Source organism: Micropterus dolomieu, linkage group LG08 (assembly GCF_021292245.1).
Source record: "Micropterus dolomieu isolate WLL.071019.BEF.003 ecotype Adirondacks linkage group LG08, ASM2129224v1, whole genome shotgun sequence".
Classification (NCBI taxonomy): Eukaryota; Metazoa; Chordata; class Actinopteri; order Centrarchiformes; family Centrarchidae; genus Micropterus; species Micropterus dolomieu.
The window spans coordinates 19487962-19509492 of NC_060157.1; the positions used below are offsets into that span (position 1 = coordinate 19487962).

The 21531-nt window shown below is 40.5% G+C and overlaps 2 protein-coding genes across 4 annotated transcripts; both read right to left on the bottom strand.

Moving 5' to 3' along the window:
* Positions 1-528: 528 nt before the first annotated feature.
* On the bottom strand, positions 529-3272 carry hspa1b (heat shock protein family A (Hsp70) member 1B). Its single transcript, XM_046056608.1, has 2 exons — positions 3060-3272; positions 529-2506 (listed from the first exon to the last, which is right to left on the bottom strand). The coding sequence occupies exon 2, from the start codon at positions 2482-2484 to the stop codon at positions 565-567; it is 1920 nt and encodes a 639-aa protein (XP_045912564.1). The 5' UTR covers positions 2485-2506; positions 3060-3272; the 3' UTR covers positions 529-564.
* A 286-nt stretch (positions 3273-3558) lies between these two features.
* Positions 3559-21390, bottom strand: ahcyl1 (adenosylhomocysteinase-like 1). Of its 3 annotated transcripts, XM_046056061.1 has the most exons (18): positions 21152-21390; positions 20699-20917; positions 12667-12781; positions 11710-11853; positions 10645-10745; positions 10433-10535; positions 9487-9581; positions 9233-9339; positions 7951-8067; positions 7741-7804; positions 7522-7610; positions 7267-7337; positions 6881-6975; positions 6046-6144; positions 5581-5649; positions 5332-5410; positions 4976-5096; positions 3559-4845 (listed from the first exon to the last, which is right to left on the bottom strand). In XM_046056061.1, exons 2-18 carry the CDS (start codon positions 20888-20890, stop codon positions 4839-4841), a joined length of 1668 nt encoding a protein of 555 aa, XP_045912017.1. In that variant the 5' UTR covers positions 20891-20917; positions 21152-21390; the 3' UTR covers positions 3559-4838. The 3 variants fall into 3 exon arrangements, with proteins under 3 accessions (XP_045912017.1, XP_045912016.1, XP_045912018.1); XM_046056060.1 differs by having other exon boundaries at positions 20699-21390; XM_046056062.1 differs by lacking the exon at positions 3559-4845 and having other exon boundaries at positions 4972-5096; positions 20699-21390.
* Between the last annotated feature and the right edge of the window lie 141 nt (positions 21391-21531).

The window sequence follows — 21531 nt, forward strand, 5'->3', positions numbered from 1 at the left end:
TCACCAAATTCATGAAAAACAAGGGTAAAAGTTTCTAAAGTACCAGTCAGGCATCTTTACTAAAAACATTTAATATTTCCAGAAGTGAATTTTCGGCTCAGAGTCACAAGAGTATCAAGCATCAAAATATGTTGGAAATATGCTGGAACAAAACTTTCCCAACTCAGAATTTATGATTGGAACCAGGAGCTGAAACCAGTCTGCAGAGTGAGTTTGATTATTACCAGATCTCCTTGTGAGACTTGAAGATCAATAAAATTGTAGTCTAATTAGTAAAGCCTCAAAGGCCAGCCCCTATTTGAAATTACAGATAAAGATAAAGTTTCAGATTGGAGTAAGCATTACAGTAGGTCACCATATGCTGTGAAAGATGCATCGATTTTTGGAATGAACATCACTTATTAAAAATCATCTGTAAATTGTGCATTACAAGAACAAATAAAGGAGAGTTGCATTTTGTTTTAAGTATTTTTATTTTCACATGTCAAGAAAAAAAATCAGTGAAATCACATATTTTAGGACCAAACAACAGTATGTATGTAAACAAAATGCTGCCATCCGGTTTTAGTCCACTTCCTCGATAGTGGGGCCATTAGAGCTGCCTCCTGCTTGGCTGCCGCAGCTTCCCGATGGTGCACCGCCCTGGTACAACTTTGTCACAATCGGCTTGCACACCTTCTCTAGTTCGTTCTGCTGATGCTCATACTCGTCTTTCTCTGCCATCTGGTTGTTCTCCAGCCAGGAGATTGTCTGGTTGCACTTGTCAATTACCATCTTTTTATCCTCCTCGCTAATCTTTCCTTTCATATGCTCATCCTCGACACTGCTCTTCATGTGGTAGGCGTATGACTCAAGTGAGTTCTTCGCTGCAATCTTTTCCCTCTGCATGTCATCCTCTGCCTTGTACTTTTCAGATTCCTGTACCATCCGCTCTATCTCCTCTCTGCTAAGGCGGCCCTTGTCATTGGTGATGGTGATTTTGTTTTCCTTGCCGGTGCTCTTGTCGACGGCGGACACATTGAGAATTCCATTGGCATCGATGTCGAAAGTTACCTCCACCTGTGGTACACCTCGGGGAGCAGGAGGGATACCAGTGAGCTCAAACTTTCCCAGGAGGTTGTTGTCTTTGGTCATGGCTCTCTCCCCTTCATACACCTGAATCAGCACACCTGGTTGGTTATCCGAATATGTGGAGAAGATCTGGGTCTGCTTGGTGGGGATGGTGGTGTTTCGTTTGATTAGAGGCGTCATAACTCCGCCTGCAGTCTCAATGCCCAGAGACAGGGGAGCCACGTCCAGCAGCAGCAGATCTTGGACGTTCTCTGAAGTGTCACCCATGAGGATTGCAGCCTGGACTGCAGCACCATAGGCCACAGCTTCATCTGGGTTGATGCTCTTGTTCAGATCTCTGCCATTAAAAAAGTCCTGCAAGAGCTTCTGGATTTTGGGAATTCTTGTGGAGCCACCAACCAGGACGATTTCATGGATCTTGGACTTATCCAACTTGGCATCTTGCAGGGCCTTCTCAACTGGCTCCAGTGTTCCTCTGAAGAGCTCTGAGTTGAGCTCCTCAAAGCGTGCCCTTGTGATGGAGGTGTAGAAGTCGATGCCTTCAAAAAGAGAGTCAATCTCGATGCTAGCCTGGGTGCTGGAGGACAGGGTCCTCTTGGCTCTCTCACAAGCTGTGCGCAGTCTCCTCACTGCTCTCTTATTTTGGCTGATGTCCTTCTTGTGTTTTCTTTTAAATTCCTCTACAAAGTGTTTGACCATTCGGTTGTCAAAGTCCTCCCCGCCAAGGTGGGTGTCTCCTGCAGTGGATTTCACCTCAAAGATGCCGTCCTCAATGGTGAGGATGGACACATCAAAGGTTCCTCCACCGAGATCAAAGATGAGCACATTGCGCTCTCCTCTTTTACCTTTATCCAGGCCGTAGGCTATGGCTGCTGCTGTGGGCTCATTGATGATCCTCAGAACATTTAGTCCAGAGATCACACCGGCATCCTTGGTGGCTTGCCTCTGAGAGTCGTTGAAATAAGCTGGAACTGTGATGACTGCGTTTGACACCCTCTGTCCCAGGTAGGCCTCAGCAATCTCCTTCATTTTAACCAGGACCATGGAGGAGATTTCCTCTGGGTAGAAGGCCTTAGTCTCCCCTTTATACTCCACCTGGACTTTGGGCTTTCCGTTATCATTGATCACCTTGAAAGGCCAGAGATTCATGTCAGACTGGACAACGGGGTCGTTAAACTTTCTCCCGATGAGCCGTTTAGCGTCAAAGATTGTGTTGGTGGGGTTCATGGCAACCTGGTTCTTGGCAGCATCTCCTATGAGCCTCTCTGTGTCGGTGAAGGCCACATAGCTGGGTGTGGTCCTGTTGCCCTGGTCGTTGGCAATTATCTCCACTTTGCCATGCTGGAAAACCCCGACACAAGAATAAGTGGTGCCCAGATCAATGCCAATAGATATTGCCTTAGCTGAGGACATCTTGCTTGTTGATTTGGAGGTCCTAGAAAAAATAGAGAAACGTCATGTTTTAATTTTCTAATGCTGCACATGAAAGCACTGAGCACTGTGACGTTGTAGTGCCATAATTTTTGTCCATCTAAATATCAGACAGTGTTTGAGGCACAGTTAAAATTAAATAAACACTGAGTGAAAATCCTTATTATTAATTATCCACGGCTGAGAATGCTATTTAATGACAAAAGTTTAATGTAATTATTCCACTACAAAAATAAAAATCTAACAAATATTGACTGTGAGTGGTTAACCATATCCCACTGAGTTATGTATTCCATAAATTAGAAATGTTTCTTCCTAGAAATTGTCCAAAACCACAAGCTTGAATTGATTTTAACCACACCACCACTAATAAAGCCATAATATACAGCAGAACTGATTCATTAGTAGTGGTAAGTTTTATTGTCATCTTTTAGGAAAGTGGGAAGTTGATTAAAATAATGCCCCAAGGATGCACCTAACACCATTACAGATATGTCACAACACTAAGAAGTCTGTCACCTCATATAATCTAATCTTATAATCAAATTGCTACTTACTTTCAGTGATAATCTCTCTGTTGCTCAAAGATGTTGAAGGATCTCAGGAGTCTCCCTGAGTAGTGTCCTTTCCGTCAGCTTTCGCCTGTGTGTGGTTCTTCTTAAAATAATGCTTGGACTGACTCGGGCCCATTGCTTATGTAGTTACAACCAGGTTTCCAGAACACTCCCAGGCCCCCCACCTCAACCCTCTTCCAAGCTCAGTGACTCAACTGTTAATATTAGCAACTAATGCAGCTGGCCTGGTGCGCAAGAGCCGGTGAATATTCCAGAGCAGGACAGCAGTTTGACGCTCAGCCAGCAGGGCTGACAGCGAGGGAACACAATGTAGTGAATGTAGCAGTAAGGCACATTAAGGGAGGTATGTGGAAGTGTTAGCAGCCATGAATGCAAGCTTTATCCACAAAATAATGACAAACATGTACAAACACTGACCTACAGAGGCCTCTCTCTTTCGTTGTGTGGTTTTGTTCTCCTTGGTATAAAACACGACAACTTGTTTAAAGTTACGTTTCTCTGGTAAAAGAACTCGCTTTATTGCTGATTTTATGCATTCTTTTACATACATAGTATACACTTGTGCATTTTGATAACATGGAATATTACTTTGGGTGACCCTGTAGGATCAAATTAAGACAATGACAATCATATGGCAAACAAAAAGTCTAATATCTTTTCTCAACAGATAGCTCATACATTAGAGTTACAATTAACACCAGAAGCAGTGGAAGGAAGACATTAAATGTACCACTAATAGATGTGGTTTTACAAAAGAGGAATGTTCATTTAATTAAGGTCAGTGCTTATATTTACGTGTTATAAATTATTTCAAAGGCACATTCTTACTATGGCCTTAAAGGTATTATCCAGTCAAAACACTAAACAGCTGACCGCTTCTCTTCAGTCAGACAGATCTCAGCTGGAATTTGAGTGAGCAAATGGAAACTTGGTATTAAATGAAGGAAGTCACAGCAGTTGTTTTACTGGCTCCTTCTCCTCAACCTTTTCAGTACTTCCTTTTTAGGAATGCATACAGCCTGTTATCTTTAACATAACATCTTAATCTGTTGTTAACACATTAAACATCCCTTTGGTCAGGGACTTAAAATGCAGCCAGCCTTTCTCAGACTATTATAAATTCTTAAAATAAACAACAGTGGGTCATATTTATATAACAAGTGCGATATTTCATCACTGTACTTTATTGTAATAGAAAGGATGACTGGATGTTACTTTTTAGGGCATGTATGCAGATACCATTCAATGAGATTATATAACATTTCTAAAATAATGTACATTGTAATACAGAGTTCATTTTGGCTCAGCCCGAACCCCGGCTCATAGAATGTACTAATAAAATCTTAATGACAGACAAAACATAAATATTTCTCCATTCTTATCAGCCATCATTTGGCACTGTGCGTAAATAGGGTAAACAAACAAATCAACAACTTTGTGATCAAGTAACATAAGCATTAGCAACTAAATAAGTACGTACACATGAAAGCATGCAAGCAGGCCTTTGCTTTTAAACACATGACAAGACATGTAAAATGTTAGTTATACATCATATGTTTCCTACAAGTCTTACTCTTATGTTTCCTACATGTTTTATTTTTCATATTTAACACCATGTCTGAAGTGCTATTAATAAGTTACATTCAGCATAAGTAAAATAATTCCTCCATTTTGTAGCAATTTAGAAAATAAAATAGATATCTCTGTTGTTTCCCAGCGTAACTGTGTGCTGAGGATCACACCATCAGAGGATCACTCTAATTAATACCTGTGAAAAAAATACAGTGTTAATTCGTATATTTAATACAGTATATTTAACATCTTGGTAAAAAAAAAATACACGAAATACTAGACAATTAAAGATATTGGCAGATATACACGGGGGAGGGGGCAGCTACCTGTAATAATTAGGTTTGAAGGGGCCATTCTTGTTGAGGCCCATGTACTTGGCCTGCTCGTCAGAGAGCTCTGTCAGGTGGGCATCAAAGTTTGGTAGGTGCAAACTGGCCACATACTCATCTGGAAGGAAAGACACGGATTGCAATCTACGCTGTGTGGAGGGAGATGTTTGTTCTAGCCTACATTATGTTTTGGTTCACTGGACGGTGTAATCTTTAGGTCAAATCACAAGGTGGCACCACTGAGCAACACAAATAAAGTAGGCATTAGAAACTGGCTGCAACATGCCTTTTAAACTAATCATTGTTATGCAGTTTTTTTTAAAGATTTGTAAACTGAGTCTGCACTTTCTTACCCATCTTCTTTGGCAGGAGATACACGTCCTGTTTGTACCGCCCCTCTGGTGCATTGAACAACTCAATCAGGGCCAGGGCCTAAAGACAACACAGAACACACAATGGTTGTAAGACTAATATACCAGGAAACTATATTTTACTACAAAAACAGGGTGGTGTAGTGAGAGGGACATGTGTCCTTCTGCTGCACCAGACGTTGGCCCTTAAGTGCCAGTGAAGGACTGCACAGACTGGGCCAAACTACTAACCTGAGTTGTAGCAGTGATGGACAACACAAACGTAGGCACCGTGGAGCAGCTCAGATTTAAGAGGCGGCCCTGAGAAATAACAGAGCACAGGTATGAACTGAACAGTAGAACTTGATTCTATACAGACACAGTAAGCGATAACATCAAAGTATTCAGCTGCTGTATGAACCACAGAGCACACTGTAGCTGTTGGCTGACTTAGAGTGAGACACCTGCAGGCCTTTTTATGCTTGAACGTTACCCTAGATTAAATAGACCGAGGGGATTATCAGGATTTTACCCTCCATGCTAGATGACCCACAGTTAATCATCTTACAATTCTAACACCACACTATATAACAGAAATGCTTCTTAGTCCAGAGTAAACGTAAGAAATAGTCGGAGTTTTGTGTGGGTTTATGTGCGGTGTTATAAGCAATTAAGTGTGCTAAAACACATAAGAGACACAGTTTAGAGGGAATTTACCTCTGCAAGCAGAACAACCCTCTTCCCATCTGGCCAGATGATGTGGTCAACCTGAGAGCGCACCCTCTCCCATGTCAGCTCAGGGCTGCGTAGACTCGCCTGAGGACATGAAAAACAGGTCAGTCGTACAACTGCATGACAACAGAAATGGAATACAGGTGAAAGAATTAAGGTGAGAGAATTTCCCACAACACAGATAGTTTGCTAACATGTGCATGTAGAAAAGTACATCAACCCAATCAAACAAATAATAGATAATGCAAGTACAAGATGTAAAAAATAAAAGTAAAAATTAGAAAGAGATTCATCCAGCAGAGAAGTTGTTCTTAAAAGGGAGGCATTCTGGATTTCTAAATTGGGCACTTTAAGCCTGAGAGGGTAAAATGAGGAATTAGACATGAAGAGTTTTTTTTTTTTTAGAACAATCTGAAACGTACAGAGTTGGATGTGTTAAGATCAACCACAGACTGACTTGACTAAACATGAAGAGACAGAAGATAGATATTTTGAAAAATTTGTTTGAACAATTAGGTTGAAAGAATACAGAAATACATTTTTTGCATCCAAAGGTGTAAATATAGTATTTTGTAAATAGTTTTTTTAAGTCTCAGACAACACTAAAGAAGGTTTAAAAAACAAACAAAAAAAAAACAGTTGTTGAAGTGAATAAAACATGGTGTACTGGAGAAAAGTTGTGCAATATGTTTTAATGTTCTTGGACCTGCACTGAAGCTCATGCTGGCCTGAAACTGTTGTCTCTGTGTTCTCAAAGTTAGGAATGTAAATAGAAATTCCCACACACAAATATTTAAATACAAATATAAAGACACATTACCACATCAATCTCAGTATTGGAATGTCCCATATTGCAGACGATGCAGCCATTCTTCATTCGGTCGAGCTGTTCTCTGGTAACAACATTCTTGTTGCCTATAAAAAATAAAGTACAAGGAAGGGTAAGTCATGATTGCAGAGGGTGAAAATCAAATAGAAACCTCTGCTTCTGTCACAAGAATGCATTTACAACCATGTATATTCGGATTGTGATTACTGTCATGATTCAGATGCAAACCCAAAATGCATTTTAGCATTCAGATGAAAAGTCTGTTAATGACCCAGAGACATATACTGGGATATTTAAATGAAGTGCACATTTGTTTTCAGGAAACACTGTGATTATCAAAGCAGAAGTAATGGATGTCACTGCATGAGGCGCAGTACCAGTGCAAGTTATCACCACGTCCATCTGCCGGATGACCTCACTCAGCTTGACCACTCGAAAGCCGTCCATGCTGTGTGGATACACGCATTTGTTTTCATTAAACAGCACAAACACAGCGAAAACAACTTCAAATAAATGGTGATAATAAACCGTCTTTTTAGAATCACAGCTAATCTGATGCACAACTAAAAGCACAACTAGGGGAGCACATTTTCTGTTGGCGCAGCACTGAATGGTAATGGTTAGTGACTCACCATGCCTGCAGGGCACAGATGGGGTCAATCTCTGTGATGCACACAATGGCTCCGAGGGCCTTTAGAGCAGTGCAGCAGCCTTTTCCCACCTACGCTCCACAGGACAATGCAATAGTTGTTAAAAGAAATATCTATAAAACAGATCTGCTGCACCTGTTGAAACCTGTCATTCCATCAAAAGAGAGATTTATATATTTTTTAAATCAAAGAATGATTCACCTCTCCGTAACCACACACGACAACTTGTTTGCCTCCAAACATTATATCAGTGGTCCTCTTCAAGCTGACAGAGAGAAGCAAAAAAGGACACACACTTTGATCCACCAGCACGACTCCCAATCCAGAAACTCTTCACACTATGAAACAAAAAGCCAGAGTAGCGTGTTTGCAAAACAAAAGCTAGCTTTCTGGATGATTAATTCTCCTCACCCATCCAGGATAGATTCACGGCAGCAGTAAAGGTTGTCAAATTTCTGCTTGGTGACTGAGTCGTTCACATTCATGGCAGGGACGCACAGCTTGCCAGCCTTAGACAACTGGTACAATCTGAGAGGACACATAGGGAAACATGTTCAGGGAGATACGCCCCCACACAACACACATGCACATATCCACAAACAAACTGAGCAGCAATCCCGTGTGACCTTATACTTTCCGGAGCATCTGGCTAATTGATTCCATTGAGAGCTGTACATGCACAGCTGCTGTGACCCCGCGGTTGTGCTCGTGTTTCTCAAATAGGCTCCAGTTAAATCAGGCCAGTGACCTTTTCAATCAGCAGTGTCAGTGTGTGTTGCTACTATTATGACTTGTATAACTTTGATACTGTTTGTGCTGACACAGCATGTATCATTCAAGTGTGGTTTGCCTCCAGTTCAGCTCCATCTAGAGGACAAAATAATGTAAACCCTCTCGCAGGAAAGGGTTTTTAGAAGCAACTTAATCTTAGTTAAAAACAATACTATAGCAGTAGGTCTTAGCAGCTTGAATATCTTACTTACTTAGCTATAAAAGCAGTCTGGTAATCAAAACTCTGAAGAGTCCAAATCATATTGCCCAAAGTGAAGTGCGTCAGTTAAAAAAGCTGCTAAATTATTGTATATGGTGAGAGAAAGATTAAAAATGTATGAAAACACATGCAAAACAAAAACTGACATTGACAGAAGAGGAACAGCAGTCACATGGTCAAACTATCTGACAGCTGATAAATGCTGCTAAATGGCATGAAACCTAATTTGACCCACCTGTTTGCAAGGGAGAACAGTTCCTCTAATTTTTACATCATATGTTTAGATTATTTTTCTAGTCCCATTACTTCATGTTAGCTTATTTCAATGTTAATGAGGCAGTGGGCAAGATTTTACTATCCCAAGGAACAAAATTACCATAAAATAACTCCCATGGTTTGATCAAATTACTCTGCCACAGTTGTTGTTCAAAGTCCATTATGGGCTGTCATAAGCTGGACCACAGACAAGTTAATGTTGTAATTTCTTGCTCACTAAAAGAGAAATGTTTTTTTTCGACCAGGGTCTTGTTCTTATATTTTTGGCCATTATTGCCAACAGTCACAGCTTTAGCCATCATCCACATTTTACTCATATAGAGTCCCTGTTTCCCAAACAGTGGCCATAACTACACAAAAACATTTTCCTTTAATTCCCACTTCCTTTTAAACCCCCAAACACATCATACTGAAACTGTGTCTCACCTGTGCACTCCAGTGACACTCTCCTCCACGATGCCCCGGACCTTCTTGAAGACGCTGGGATACTTCTTGTACACCCAGTGGGTTAAGTCTCCGCCATCGTCCAAGATCTAAGATATAACACAGCAGAGTTAACGGCATGAATGATAACCCTCAACAATTTATGGCAGCACAGCATGTCCCCAGGGATATAACAGATACAGGAGAATAGACTAAGGCTTGTGTTAAATTTATGATGGGATTGTTGTGGTTGATACCATATTGGCCTGCCAGCCATCCGTGTTGACACAGCGATCGATGCACCACCAGAAGTCATCCTCTGACTCACCCTTCCATGCAAACACAGGAACCCCTTCAGGAAACAAAACACACACTTAATGGCAAAGACAGGCAGCGGAGGAGAAAAGGCCAGCTGATGCAGCTGTCCTTTAGAGCAGCACTACACATAGGGCTGGAAAATATGGCCAAAAATGTTATCACGGTAAAAAGTTTCACATCTTTCGATATCGATAATCATCACGATATGTGAGTTTAAAGACTGATTTATGCTCATGAGCGAAAGTTGAAGAAACCTGATGGTTAATTGTGGTTTAAACTCTTCCCAAATCTGAGGTAGAACATTCAAAACAATTATTATAAAATCTTTGTCAACAAATATAGTTAAATTAAGTAAAAGCTTTTTCCAGTAATTTTTCCTCAACAAAATAAAAATCTTAATAAAAAAATGAAGTCCTAATTCGTGTTTGATTCAAGTGAATAAAATCAAAAATTTCTTGAATATTTACTGAACATTTTTTATATTGTTATTTTAAAAAAATTATATCGCAATAATTATTGTCTAGCCCTAACTACACAGTGAAAGCACATGCACAGACTGGTTGCATTAGGGTCCATGCAACTTTACTTTAACTTTAAAATGGATGCAGCAACACTTTCTAATTCACCGTAGACACCCTTTACAGTTAATGTATAGACCATTATAACAGAAAACCCAAAGATAAAGTTATTACTATTGAAGATATTGTAAGATAACATCCAGTGCCAAGTTCTTTAATTATCTGAAATATATGTTAATCCACAAACCATGACAAAACTTAATAATACTTAATAATGGTGTTGTGTTCATTAATTGAGATTTAAGTGCAAATGAGTTGCAGGAAAGTTTCATATGTAACTCTGGCCTTAGAGAGGATGGGATCGTACCTATTTCAGCAAGAGCAGCAGCCACCTCATTCTGAGTGGAGTAGATGTTGCAGGCAGTCCAGCGACATTGGGCCCCGAGGGCTACCAGCGTCTCAATCAGGACCTAAGGGGGGAACGATTGTAATATACAAATACATGAACAGGTAGTGCGGGTAGGGGATAGAAGCAAAGAACAAACAGTGACCTGCAGAGAATAGGAAGAGAGGACGTACCGCTGTCTGAGCAGTGATATGGGTGCAGCCTACTATCTTCGCCCCAGCCAGTGGCTTCTCCCCCTGGGCTCTCTTCCTTAAAGAGATCAGAGCAGACATGTCTGCGGAGGGACAAATTGAGCAAAAGTTAGTGGAAGCTTGTTTACGGACTGAGAAGAATGGCGTACCACTTTGATTACAAAAATAAGCCCTTTCTGCAAGGTGGATGTGCTGATTTAAATGGCTGGAAAATGGAGACTGATTAAACAGCAATGTTAGCAACAGCTGTTGCCACCGAGGCCTGGAGCCAGAAGAACACTTCTGAAGCACTCATGCCTACTTTTCACTCATATGAGCAATGTAAACAACCAGAAGAGAGAGAAAAAAACAAAATGTCTTGAGATGGGAGAAGAGGTATCAAAAGAAGAAAATAAGTAAGTGATGAATAGAACAGAGAAAGAACTCCGATCATGTTTCCAGAATAATATTGATACAGCCCCAGCCTCGGGTCATAAACTGTTTTGAAATCAGGAGGAGAGGACCTTTATCAAATAGTGTCTAAGCAGCACAACAGATACCATGTGATACGTATCTGGGAACAAAGTCGCAACAGGTAGCACAAAGCTCTCTTTGTATAAGTGGCAATGATAGCAGGTCTCTTATACGACCGTACTGCACTATAATCACAGAAAAACTGTGAAAGATTGATGCAGCATGTACGTGCCTCTCTCTCAAAAAAGTGATTCCATAACTGACCAAATATTGCAAATCCAACTTAACTCAATGTCAGATATTCTCTGGTATCATTTCATTCATTCATTTAGCTGACACTTTTATGCAAAGCGACTTACAATTGCTATACATGTCAGAGGTCGCACGCCTCTGGAGCAACTAGTGTCTTGCACAATGGGATATTGAACCCGGGTCTCTCACACCAAAGGCACGTGTCTTATCCATTGCACCATCACCACAGTGTTCTTCGCTAAATGAGCAAAAAGTATCTATAATTTATCACTCCCTATTTTATATTTAGAAATGGGCTGGGGGGAAAAAAACAGCCTGTGTGCCTGTGAGGTCAAAATATACCTTGTTCTGCGATTTCAATTTCACGGCGGCCAAATTCAGCCTGCTTGATGTTCTTCACACAGAAGTCACTGCTGCCATGGGTGTTGACCTGGGCCTTGTCCCGGGGGGAGGTCTCATCATCGGAGCTGTCAGTGTAGGACGCAGCTGGGAAATGGAGAACACAAAAGGACAGTTTTGTGGAAAGAAAAACAAAAGAGCCAATTATGAAATATATACTTAAAATGTAGCGTGTGTAGGGTGGAGCCTGTGTATGTGTTTCTTGTGTATGTGTGTGTATACATACTTTGTAAGTGTTATATGTATACGCTGTATTGCAAACAGGATTGTACTTCTGTGTACAGCCAGACCATAATGGATTTTCAAAGCAGATCCTGATAATGATGTGTGGAAGTTTAAAAAATCTGATTACCATATGTCGGCTGTTGTAATTATCTTAATCTAAACACATAATGTAAACAATAATCTTTATATGGATTCCATTTTTTTTTTTTTAGAGAAAATTGTGACATACTAAGGACGACATTTTACAATTGAAAAATAAACACCAACATTACCTTATACCCAGTTTGGCATTTCTGTACTGCAATTTCTTGTTAGTTATTGATAACCATAGACACTGATATCACATACTGATGTATCTGCTATAAGATAATGTTGGCCGATACACTGGCCAATTTATCATATGTGTTTTTAATGCAAATATGTATGATTATATGTGCTGCAACTACTTCATTCCAAGTTAGGACTTTAAAAAAAAGATACATAAAGCTCATCAGTCAGTTTTTCAAATGAACAAAACAAACTATTACTGTGAAGATTTGTGAGGAGATGTCTTCCACTGTTCTTCAATCTCAGCAGCAATAGTTTATAATAACTCAGTCTCAATCAGTCTGTCAAAATACAGCGGGGGTTTTAACATCTAATTAAAGTGGACAGAATCATTGAGGCGTGCAGTACCTGAGCTGTAGCTGTCTGTGGAGGACTGCGAGATGGACCGAGAAAGGGAACGGCGGCCTGCCTTGGTAGGGTACTTGCTGAATTCTTGTTTGTCCTCCGCGTTAGCAAACTGGATCTAAAGAGAACCAGAATGAGAAAAAGAGAACAGATGATGAACCATGTGCACTGTTTTACACGTCGTAAATGTAAAAGGCAAACAAACATTAAACCTTTTTCTGTCTGTATGCGCTGATTAAGTGTCAACAATGAAATCAGGGAAGCAAGGTATAGAGGGACAAAAAGCACTGCCATCATCACACATTAGCAGTGATGCCACTCTGTTATATGCTTAAGGTAATGTGTTTGCACTCTTTTAGTTTATATTTGGACTCATTTTGCTGTTTCAGCCACTACAACTGTCCTTTTGAAGGAAAATCGCCTGAGCATGTTACAGTAAATCACAGGTGGATTGGGAAGAAAGGATCTGATGCCTATTTTTAGATGCTCAGTGATTTGTGCTTTGTTCAGATACACAGGCTTCAGTTGTTGGTGTGGTTCATCGTGTCAACCTAACCCTTCAAAGGGCCCAAGATCAAAGACCTGGAAACACACAAAGCAGATCAGCACACAGCTAGCTTGGCTACTTTCTACACTAGCCTTTAACAGAATATTTAAGTCTCAACTGTGTAGTCTTACTACTATACTGTATCAAACCACAGAGGTTGATCCAATTTTTTCCAAATCCTATCGTTCAGCTGTTAAATAAAAGCCAGTGCCTCGTGTGAATTTGGCTCTATTTAGGGCTTGGCAGGCTACAATTAGACTTAGGATCTGACAAATCCACTAAGTGTCATTTTAACACCATCAAACTGTAACAGTCTGGCTGCCCCAGGAGAAGTCAACACTCAGTTAACAACATTAGAAACAGTAGAGAGACCTAACCCTGAGGTGCTTTAGGAAACTGGGTCACTTAGGACAGTGAGGAGTCAATCCAGCAAACAATACAAATATAGTCCAAAACAATCCCAACCTAATTGCAGAAATAATTTATTTTCACCTACGTAGAAGCCCAGGTGGGCTGTAGGCTGTAGCTTCTATTTTGCTTACACCTGGGGCTGTGAGAAGGAGTAGATGAGTTACTCAGCATTTTATTTAAATAGGAAGTCTGCAGTTTGGTCTGAACCTCATGATGTCGTTTAGTTTCAGTCCCTTTGGCAATGAATTTTTGTTCCTATGGGAGACTTAGGGCTGGGCGATATGGCCAAAAATGTTATCACGCTAAAAAAAAAATCATCATTTGATATCGATAATTATCACGATAAATGTCAAATCATTACTTCCTTCAAGTTTAAAGGCTGATTTGTGCTCCTCAGAGAAAGTTGAAGAAACCAGATGGTTAATTGTGGTTTTAAACTTCTTTATGGTCAGAACATGACAAACACATTCAAAACAATTACAATTACAAATATGCATGTGTAAAAATACACAAAATCTTTGTTTCAGTCCTTTTTCCTCAACATAATAAAAACCTTTCCAGAAAACTACAGTGCTAATTTTGTTCGTGATTCAAATGAATTAAATCAAACATTTATGGAACATTTGTTATACTGTTATTGAGGAAAATTACACGCCGATAATTATTGTTTTATTGCCCAGCCCTAGTGAGACTCAATATTCTATCTGGCAAACATTTAGGTGCAATTGCATTCTTGATATCACCCTGACCTTCACTACTGTGGATTTAGCAAAAGGGTGAAGAATTAACATTATTTTGCACAAAACAAGTGTTTAAACCAATGTTACCTCAACATTACTAAAGGCAACGTTGCTAAAGGCTATGCACAGTCTCTCTCTGTATTTCTAAGAAATCCTACAGGTGTCTTGGTGGCTTAGAGGCAAGCGTGCTGGCTCAAATCCCAGCTCAAACTTTGATGTTGTCTCTCTTGTCTGCCTCACAACACTCTATAGTGTAACAGTGTATAATATCAAGCAATCAAGACTTTTAACATGCACATTCACACACATTTCTCTTCATTAATTTCTTCCTGTGTTCCTTTCTTTGTGTCTGTCTTCTTTGTGTATCATGGCTGTAAAATGTAAAATGCTTTGGAGTAAGTTTTTATAATATTTACTGGACGTTTTGGACAGAGTCTAATTCCTGATCATTTGACTTATACTCTATGTTTAGAGTAGTGTTATAATGCAAGGATATAGTCAATTCTCAGCAGCAAGGATCTTCTCTCTTTGCTATCCTTAAATTTCCCTCTTCTCTCTCTTAAACACTCACTTTGCCTCAGAGATAAATCCTTTCTAATGTCTTCATTCATTGTGACAATGCCGTAGGTTTTTCCTTGTTCTCTTATTTTAGATGTCCATAGAATGTGTTTGGACTAAAAACTAACATGCAGGCCAGCAGAGTTGACACAACACACAAATGATAAATCCTAGAACACATGAATGTCAGACAGCGAGTTGGGTGACATTTGAGTGTGATGTGGCACTGTACATACGGACATCTGCCTACAACCGTGTCTTATAGGTAAAGCTTATGGCAATAATGGTTATGACATTGAAGAGTAATGACACAACGGTGTAAGCTCATAGGTGGGTGAAACTGGCATGCATGACTCAGTTACCTGTTAGTCACCATGCACACATTAGTGGAAGCCAAGGCTGATTGAATGGCTTTCATAAAGCCAACATCATTTACACACAACACAGCTGTACTGCGTCTGCCTTATATGAGACTAAATGGGCACATTTTCACTTACCGCGATGGCTTCCATTCATCTAAAATTAAAACAACTGGCAGAAATGGCAAAAAACACTGGAAACTCTATTCACTAAGTGTTTATATCTCACGATCCCTCTTTCTGGGCTTCAACAATCTACTGTGTCAATATCAAGAAACCCAAGAAGCTTGTGAGGGAGTGTGTGAACTGATGAGATCTCTGCATGTCTCTGTTTTCACAATTGAGAGGGTGCTCCATCTCATACACTTGCAAAATAGTTCTTTTATGTTTGTTTTGCATCAGTTTGGACTCTTGAGGATTCAGAGGGTTTTGGACAGTTCTCTTGCATTTCTGCATTGTTCTTCCCCCACTATATAGATGTCAGAATCAGAGACTCCTTATCTTGTGGTTACAGCGTTAAGGAAAAACTGTTAATGATGAATTACTCAGTGTTAAGACCACATTCTGTTTCTGCTACTCTAATACAATAAGCTATCCCAGAGTTGTGAGTTGAGCTGTGAATACCTTCAGGAGAATATGGTACTTCTACCGTGCATTTCAGCTGTACATATATGTTGCAAGTGAAAATAAAAGGAGAAAAGAAAGACAAAAGAACAAGACAGAAAACTTGCGACATGCCCAAAAGTAACTCTGGCACATCTGTGTGTGGGATAAAGCAGTATCTTTAGGAATAAGTGTGCTGGATGAGTTCCCGGTGATGCATTAGTAGCGACTCACCCTTTCTCTCCCGTGCCCATGTTTGTGTGCCATGGCTGCCACTCACTGCCTGGTCCCTCCAGTCTTCCAGCCTACTTCCCCGTGCCTATGTGTCCTCTGTGTGATGCTACTAGGTGTCCCTCATGCTATTATCCCAGAACACTCCCAGACAGAGCCGGGGGGGGGGGGGAGGTTCCCACCTATTATCGTGATAGAGTGAGAGAGAGAGAGGCCTAGAGAGAAAGGGGAGGTTGATTTCAACTGAGCCTCTCTCTCTCTCTCTCTCTCTCTCTCTCGCTCTCTGGTTGTGCCCTTGACAACCAGCTGCTAAAGTCAGTAGATTGTGTTTTATGCGTGATTTTTTTGAAGTGCTAAGAGAGCAAATGTAGGAGCAAGTTGCAAAGATGGCAAGATTCAGATATGTACATGTGCACAAACAAGAAATATGTACAAAAAGAAATCACATACACACACACACAGATCAAAAAATACATTTGGGCTGCAGCTTTCACTTTCAGGCTGTACTGCTGATTTGGACTACTAAATAAAAGGGGATTGACAGGAGGAATTAAACCCTGTTTCCATTAGCCTGCTGCTGCATCAATAAGCGGCCCATCCAGTCCCATCCTACAGCTAAAAATACGCTTTCTCTTTTAGACAGCAGGCCAGGTCACAGACTTAAGCTGTGGTGTGACAGTTAGCCGGTGGTGTAAAGGGTTCAAAGATGCCACCACTGGTGCTCTACAGCGCCATCTAACGGAGAAGACATGCAGTCTAATCCACACAGATCTTTAGATACTGACTACTTGCAGAGGTCACATTCAACAAGTCACAGACAGAGCGTATTTTTGTAAGAATAAATCTAGCACAAATGATGTAGGGACAGTAAAGCAATGTTGAAGCTAAAGAAGTCAAGTTCCTCAGACAGGTGTAGATCTAAAGTCATTGCATTTGCTCTGGTCTGCAAAAGGCGCCAGTTTAGATCAACACATGCATGACGGATTACTTAGTGTTGTGAAAGAAACATGCACTGTGCTAATCCTTCCTCCAGAACTACGTGACCTTTAGCAGGAACTATAACGTCTACTTATGAGCATGGACCTCAGACTTCAGTGAATCTCAAGGTAAACCACAATCATATTTCATAAACAAACTCAAGTGAATGCAACCCTAACATCTCTACAATATCAATGTAATTTTGTTCCCAAAACTGTAACATGAGAAGGCAGATTTTAAGAAAGCCAAAATGCTGATAGCAAGGTGAACTAGAGAGATACTTTAAATACCAGCGGCATAGCTAAGAACAGCTGGAAAATAATGAAACTAGTCAGTATGGATGTGTTATATTTCTCAGCTTATGGTGACTTTTCCCTCACTGTTCATGTTGCTCACACTACGGTACAAACTCAGTATTTGTGTGGACTACGGCAGACTGAGTTTCAATAAACACTAGAATCTGTATTTGACCTTCATGAAACTCATGAAAATGTTGGCAGACGGACAAGATGAGATAGTGAAAATAAGGTATGAAGACTTTTGAGAATCTATGTTAAACAGCCCACAGGGATCAGATAGAAATGATGATGCATGAACACATTCACAGCGAGTGAGTCCCGTTCCGGGGGGGGGGGCGTGTTGTGTAACTGCTGGATGGATTCAGAGAGAGGAGGCCGAGTAGCGCTGTTCTTTCACTCACTCACCCACACACACACATTTCATTTTTAATTTGTAGCATTGACTGCTTTTGTTCATGGCACCTCTCAGTAGCTTATGTGACGATGCACCGGACTCTGCTTTTTCATGTTGTGATCTGGGATTTTAATTATTTTTATCTTTTCTTCCAATCATTTGCAGTGTTTGTTTTACTGATTCATTTGTTCCATGAAAACAGGTGGCACAGTTTGACACATGGCTCTCAAATTTATTCATAACACACTGCTTTGTTTTCATAAGTGGAGTGCACATTCCTACCATCCAATATGTTTTCAATCGGGCTCCCTGAGGCAACTCACAGGCCACAAGTTACTGCCTCGTTAGATAGGGGGTCTGAGCTAATATTCTGAAGTCTGTGAGCCCCGCTGGTGGGAAAATAGATATTTTTATTAGAGGGGCAACGATTAATCAATTAATTGATTAGTTGTCAATTATTTTAAAAAATCTGAGGTTCCAGCTTCTTAAATGTGAATATTTTTCTGGTCTTTTAACTCCTCTATGACAGTAAACTGAATATCTTTGGGTTGTAGACAAAACAAAACATTTGAGAACGTCCTCTTAGGCTTTGAGAAACTGTGATCAACATTTTTCACATCATTGTGACCTTTTTGTTAACCAAACAGCTAATCGATTAATCAAGAAAATAATTGACGATGAAAATAATTGACGATGAAAATAACCGTTAGTTTGCAGCCCTTATTTTTACTATTCTGATTATATTTGTACACCTCTTGTGGACATACTTGTGTAAAAGAAAAAACAAGATTTCAGCTTTGGTGCAATCAAATCAGAAAGGCAGCTCCACATGCATGACATGTCATTTGGAATAAACACAAGGGCTGCAACTAATGATTATTTTTATTGTCGATTGATCTGACAACTATTACCTCTCCTCAAATGTCTTGTTTTGTCCTCTTCTATCATCTGCACATAACTTATATTTTATAGCAAATATTCAGTTAACTAGTCACCAATGGTTATTTGCTTCTAATTAGTTGTTTTTCTCTGCCAGTTTTCCTGTGCCACAATGCTTGTTACTGATTTATACGCAAATGCAAACAATTATTAAATGAGTCGTGTTAATTTCAACACTAATTGGCAATGCATTTAAGAGAGGTGTGATGATCACCATTTTAATAGTTTTTAAGCCAACATCAGGGAGCATACAGAGGTACAAAGATACCACAAACATCCCAAATTGAAACAAAGGAATCTTGCTCAACATAGAACACACAGCACTGAGGTTTGGCTCCTGCATGTGAGATTTAAAAGTTACATGAAGTTCAGTTTACGGTGCTGGATTATCAGCTGTCAGTTACAAGCAGTGCAGAGTTATTTAATGTGTCATGTAGAGCTACTGAATTTGTGAGGCTCATACCAGTGCAGTTATAGTGAACATAACAGTGGAACTAAAATAATTACAAATATTTATAAAGAAAAATACATTAAATTTTTTTTTATTTAAATAAATATATCAGGACATCTGCTGACAGACATGCCAGTATATCGGTATATGTTTTTGTTTTTTATATATATCAGGCCATTATATCGACACACTCTGCTGGACCAGGCTGTAGCTCTTAAAATCATGTTCACCAGTAAGAAGGGCAGTGGTCACAGAGGTCACCTTGAGGGATAGAAAAATGGTTGAAAGTACCAGAAAATGTCATCATCACCCCTGTGACAGTCTTGGCAAAACATGTTTCACAAAACCAGTATAATTGTGTTAAGGAGGGTGTTTTTTTTTGAGCAGGTCAGTTCTGAGAAAAGACGCCTTCAGTCCACTGCCAGCTGTTACACAAACGGCGGTGGATCTGTAATGATATTTGCAGCCACCTCAAGGGAGTCACTGTTTTTCTATTTTTTCCCCCTCCATTCTGATGATTGTTCTGTCCCGTTGTGTCACAGCCAAGAAAATTCAAGGCCTTTCCTCACGTGCACCTTGTGCAGCTAATACATTTCTTATCATGCTGTTCTTCTTACTAACAATGATGCTGCCCACACACTCACTCCTGAACAAATTCAAGACTGATATCACGAACACAAGGATGAGTTCACTTGGTATAGATATGAGTAATTATTCCCCACAAACCTGCGCCTTCAAAGCTATCAAAGCTGTGTTACTACAATTCGTGGCAGATTGAATGATTCTTTCTAAAGCAAAGCGTAGCGTGCGGGGCCCCTGTCTTTGCTCAGGTATCTTAAGCCATGTATTTCTTCACTTTCCAGAGGTCCTGTCAGAGGTTTAAGAGCTCAACTTGGCTTTTCAGTTGTTTCCTGCCTGCAGAATGTTGGCATGATGTAGACATTGTGATGTAAACAGCCTCAACAGGAAGGTTTCCTGAAGGCAGAATTTAACAATAATCCAGTCTTGATGAAAGCCCGATTAAAATTATATGTTGTTACCTCAGTAATAGCATAGTGAAAGATATGATTACACAAATGCCACACATGAAACAGTGAAGCAAAGCTTGTCGTTGTGGCCTAACTTCTCAAATTCTTTAGTTGAATCCATTTTAAATAGTATTTTTTTTTTTTCACTTTGCAGCTTGGCTTGGGACAGAGTGATCTCTCAGTAACTGCTGCGTGTGACACTGCAGCATCACATCCATCCCTGCATCAAAGCTTCGGTAACCTCTCTACTGTCAACTTTGGGTTTATATTGCAGATGGTGTCTTATTAACATATATATCATGTATTCATAAGGCAGGCACCATCTGCATTGTCAAACACACAGTACACACTGCCTGGCCTTGCAGTAAGAGTACTACTTCACTGCAGTACAGTGCGTACCAACGTGGATTTGTCCCCCTCGCAGGTGCCTGCCCACACTCTGACTGTCTCTTGGCCCTTTGTCAGTGACTGATGATAGCGAGTATCACGTTTCTTACCTTCTTGACGGATTTCAGAGTGGGGACTGCGGTGAACGCTGCGGAAGGCATTTCGCCAACGTTCATGTTCACATCACTGCTGTTTTTGCTGACAGTCATCGCAGAATATTTTTCCGCAACGTTTTCGGTCTCTTTGACATATTTCGTGGCTTGTTTGACCTCCGCCTTGCTGTCCACTACCGAGTCGGTCATTGCATCCAGGTGAAATTGATACTGTTACTAGAGAGAAAGAGAGAAAGAGAGAGAGAGGGGGAGAAAAAAAAGCCGGTCCTGAATTGAGCTCAGTAACGTCGTCTTCTTGCTCTCTTCCTTAAGCTTCGTCGCTTAATAATAAGACCGAATCGACGCTGAAGCACCTTAACTAGACCTCGGCGCGGAGCAGTAAAAAGCCTAATTCAAGACAAGATTGAGCTTATTTCGAGCTTCACTACTTTCTGAAAGAGCGGCACTAACACTTGTTTCGATCCTCCGGCTCTGCTGTCATCCACAGATAGCAACATCTCCGAAGGGGAGGGGGCGGTTTGACGAGCCGGTCACCTGAGCCAGTGGGCAGTATGGAGGCGGTGAGCGTCCGCTCAGCGCCGGTGCGGAGGAATACGGGGGAGCAACGGATGGGGTTCGTTACTCGTATCAAGAGAGGCGTTAGATTAAGTTGATTACATTAGATTTACTCGTTACTACTTGGCTGTTGGTGCAAGCGTGACTTACATGCTCTATTTCAATAGTCTACGTATCTGAACAGGGTTAAACCTCCTAGGTGGCTGAGAAAAGTCCCGCCTCCTTTGCTCTGATTGGCTGGCCGTGTATCAACGTCTGTAATCTACAGCTTGTGA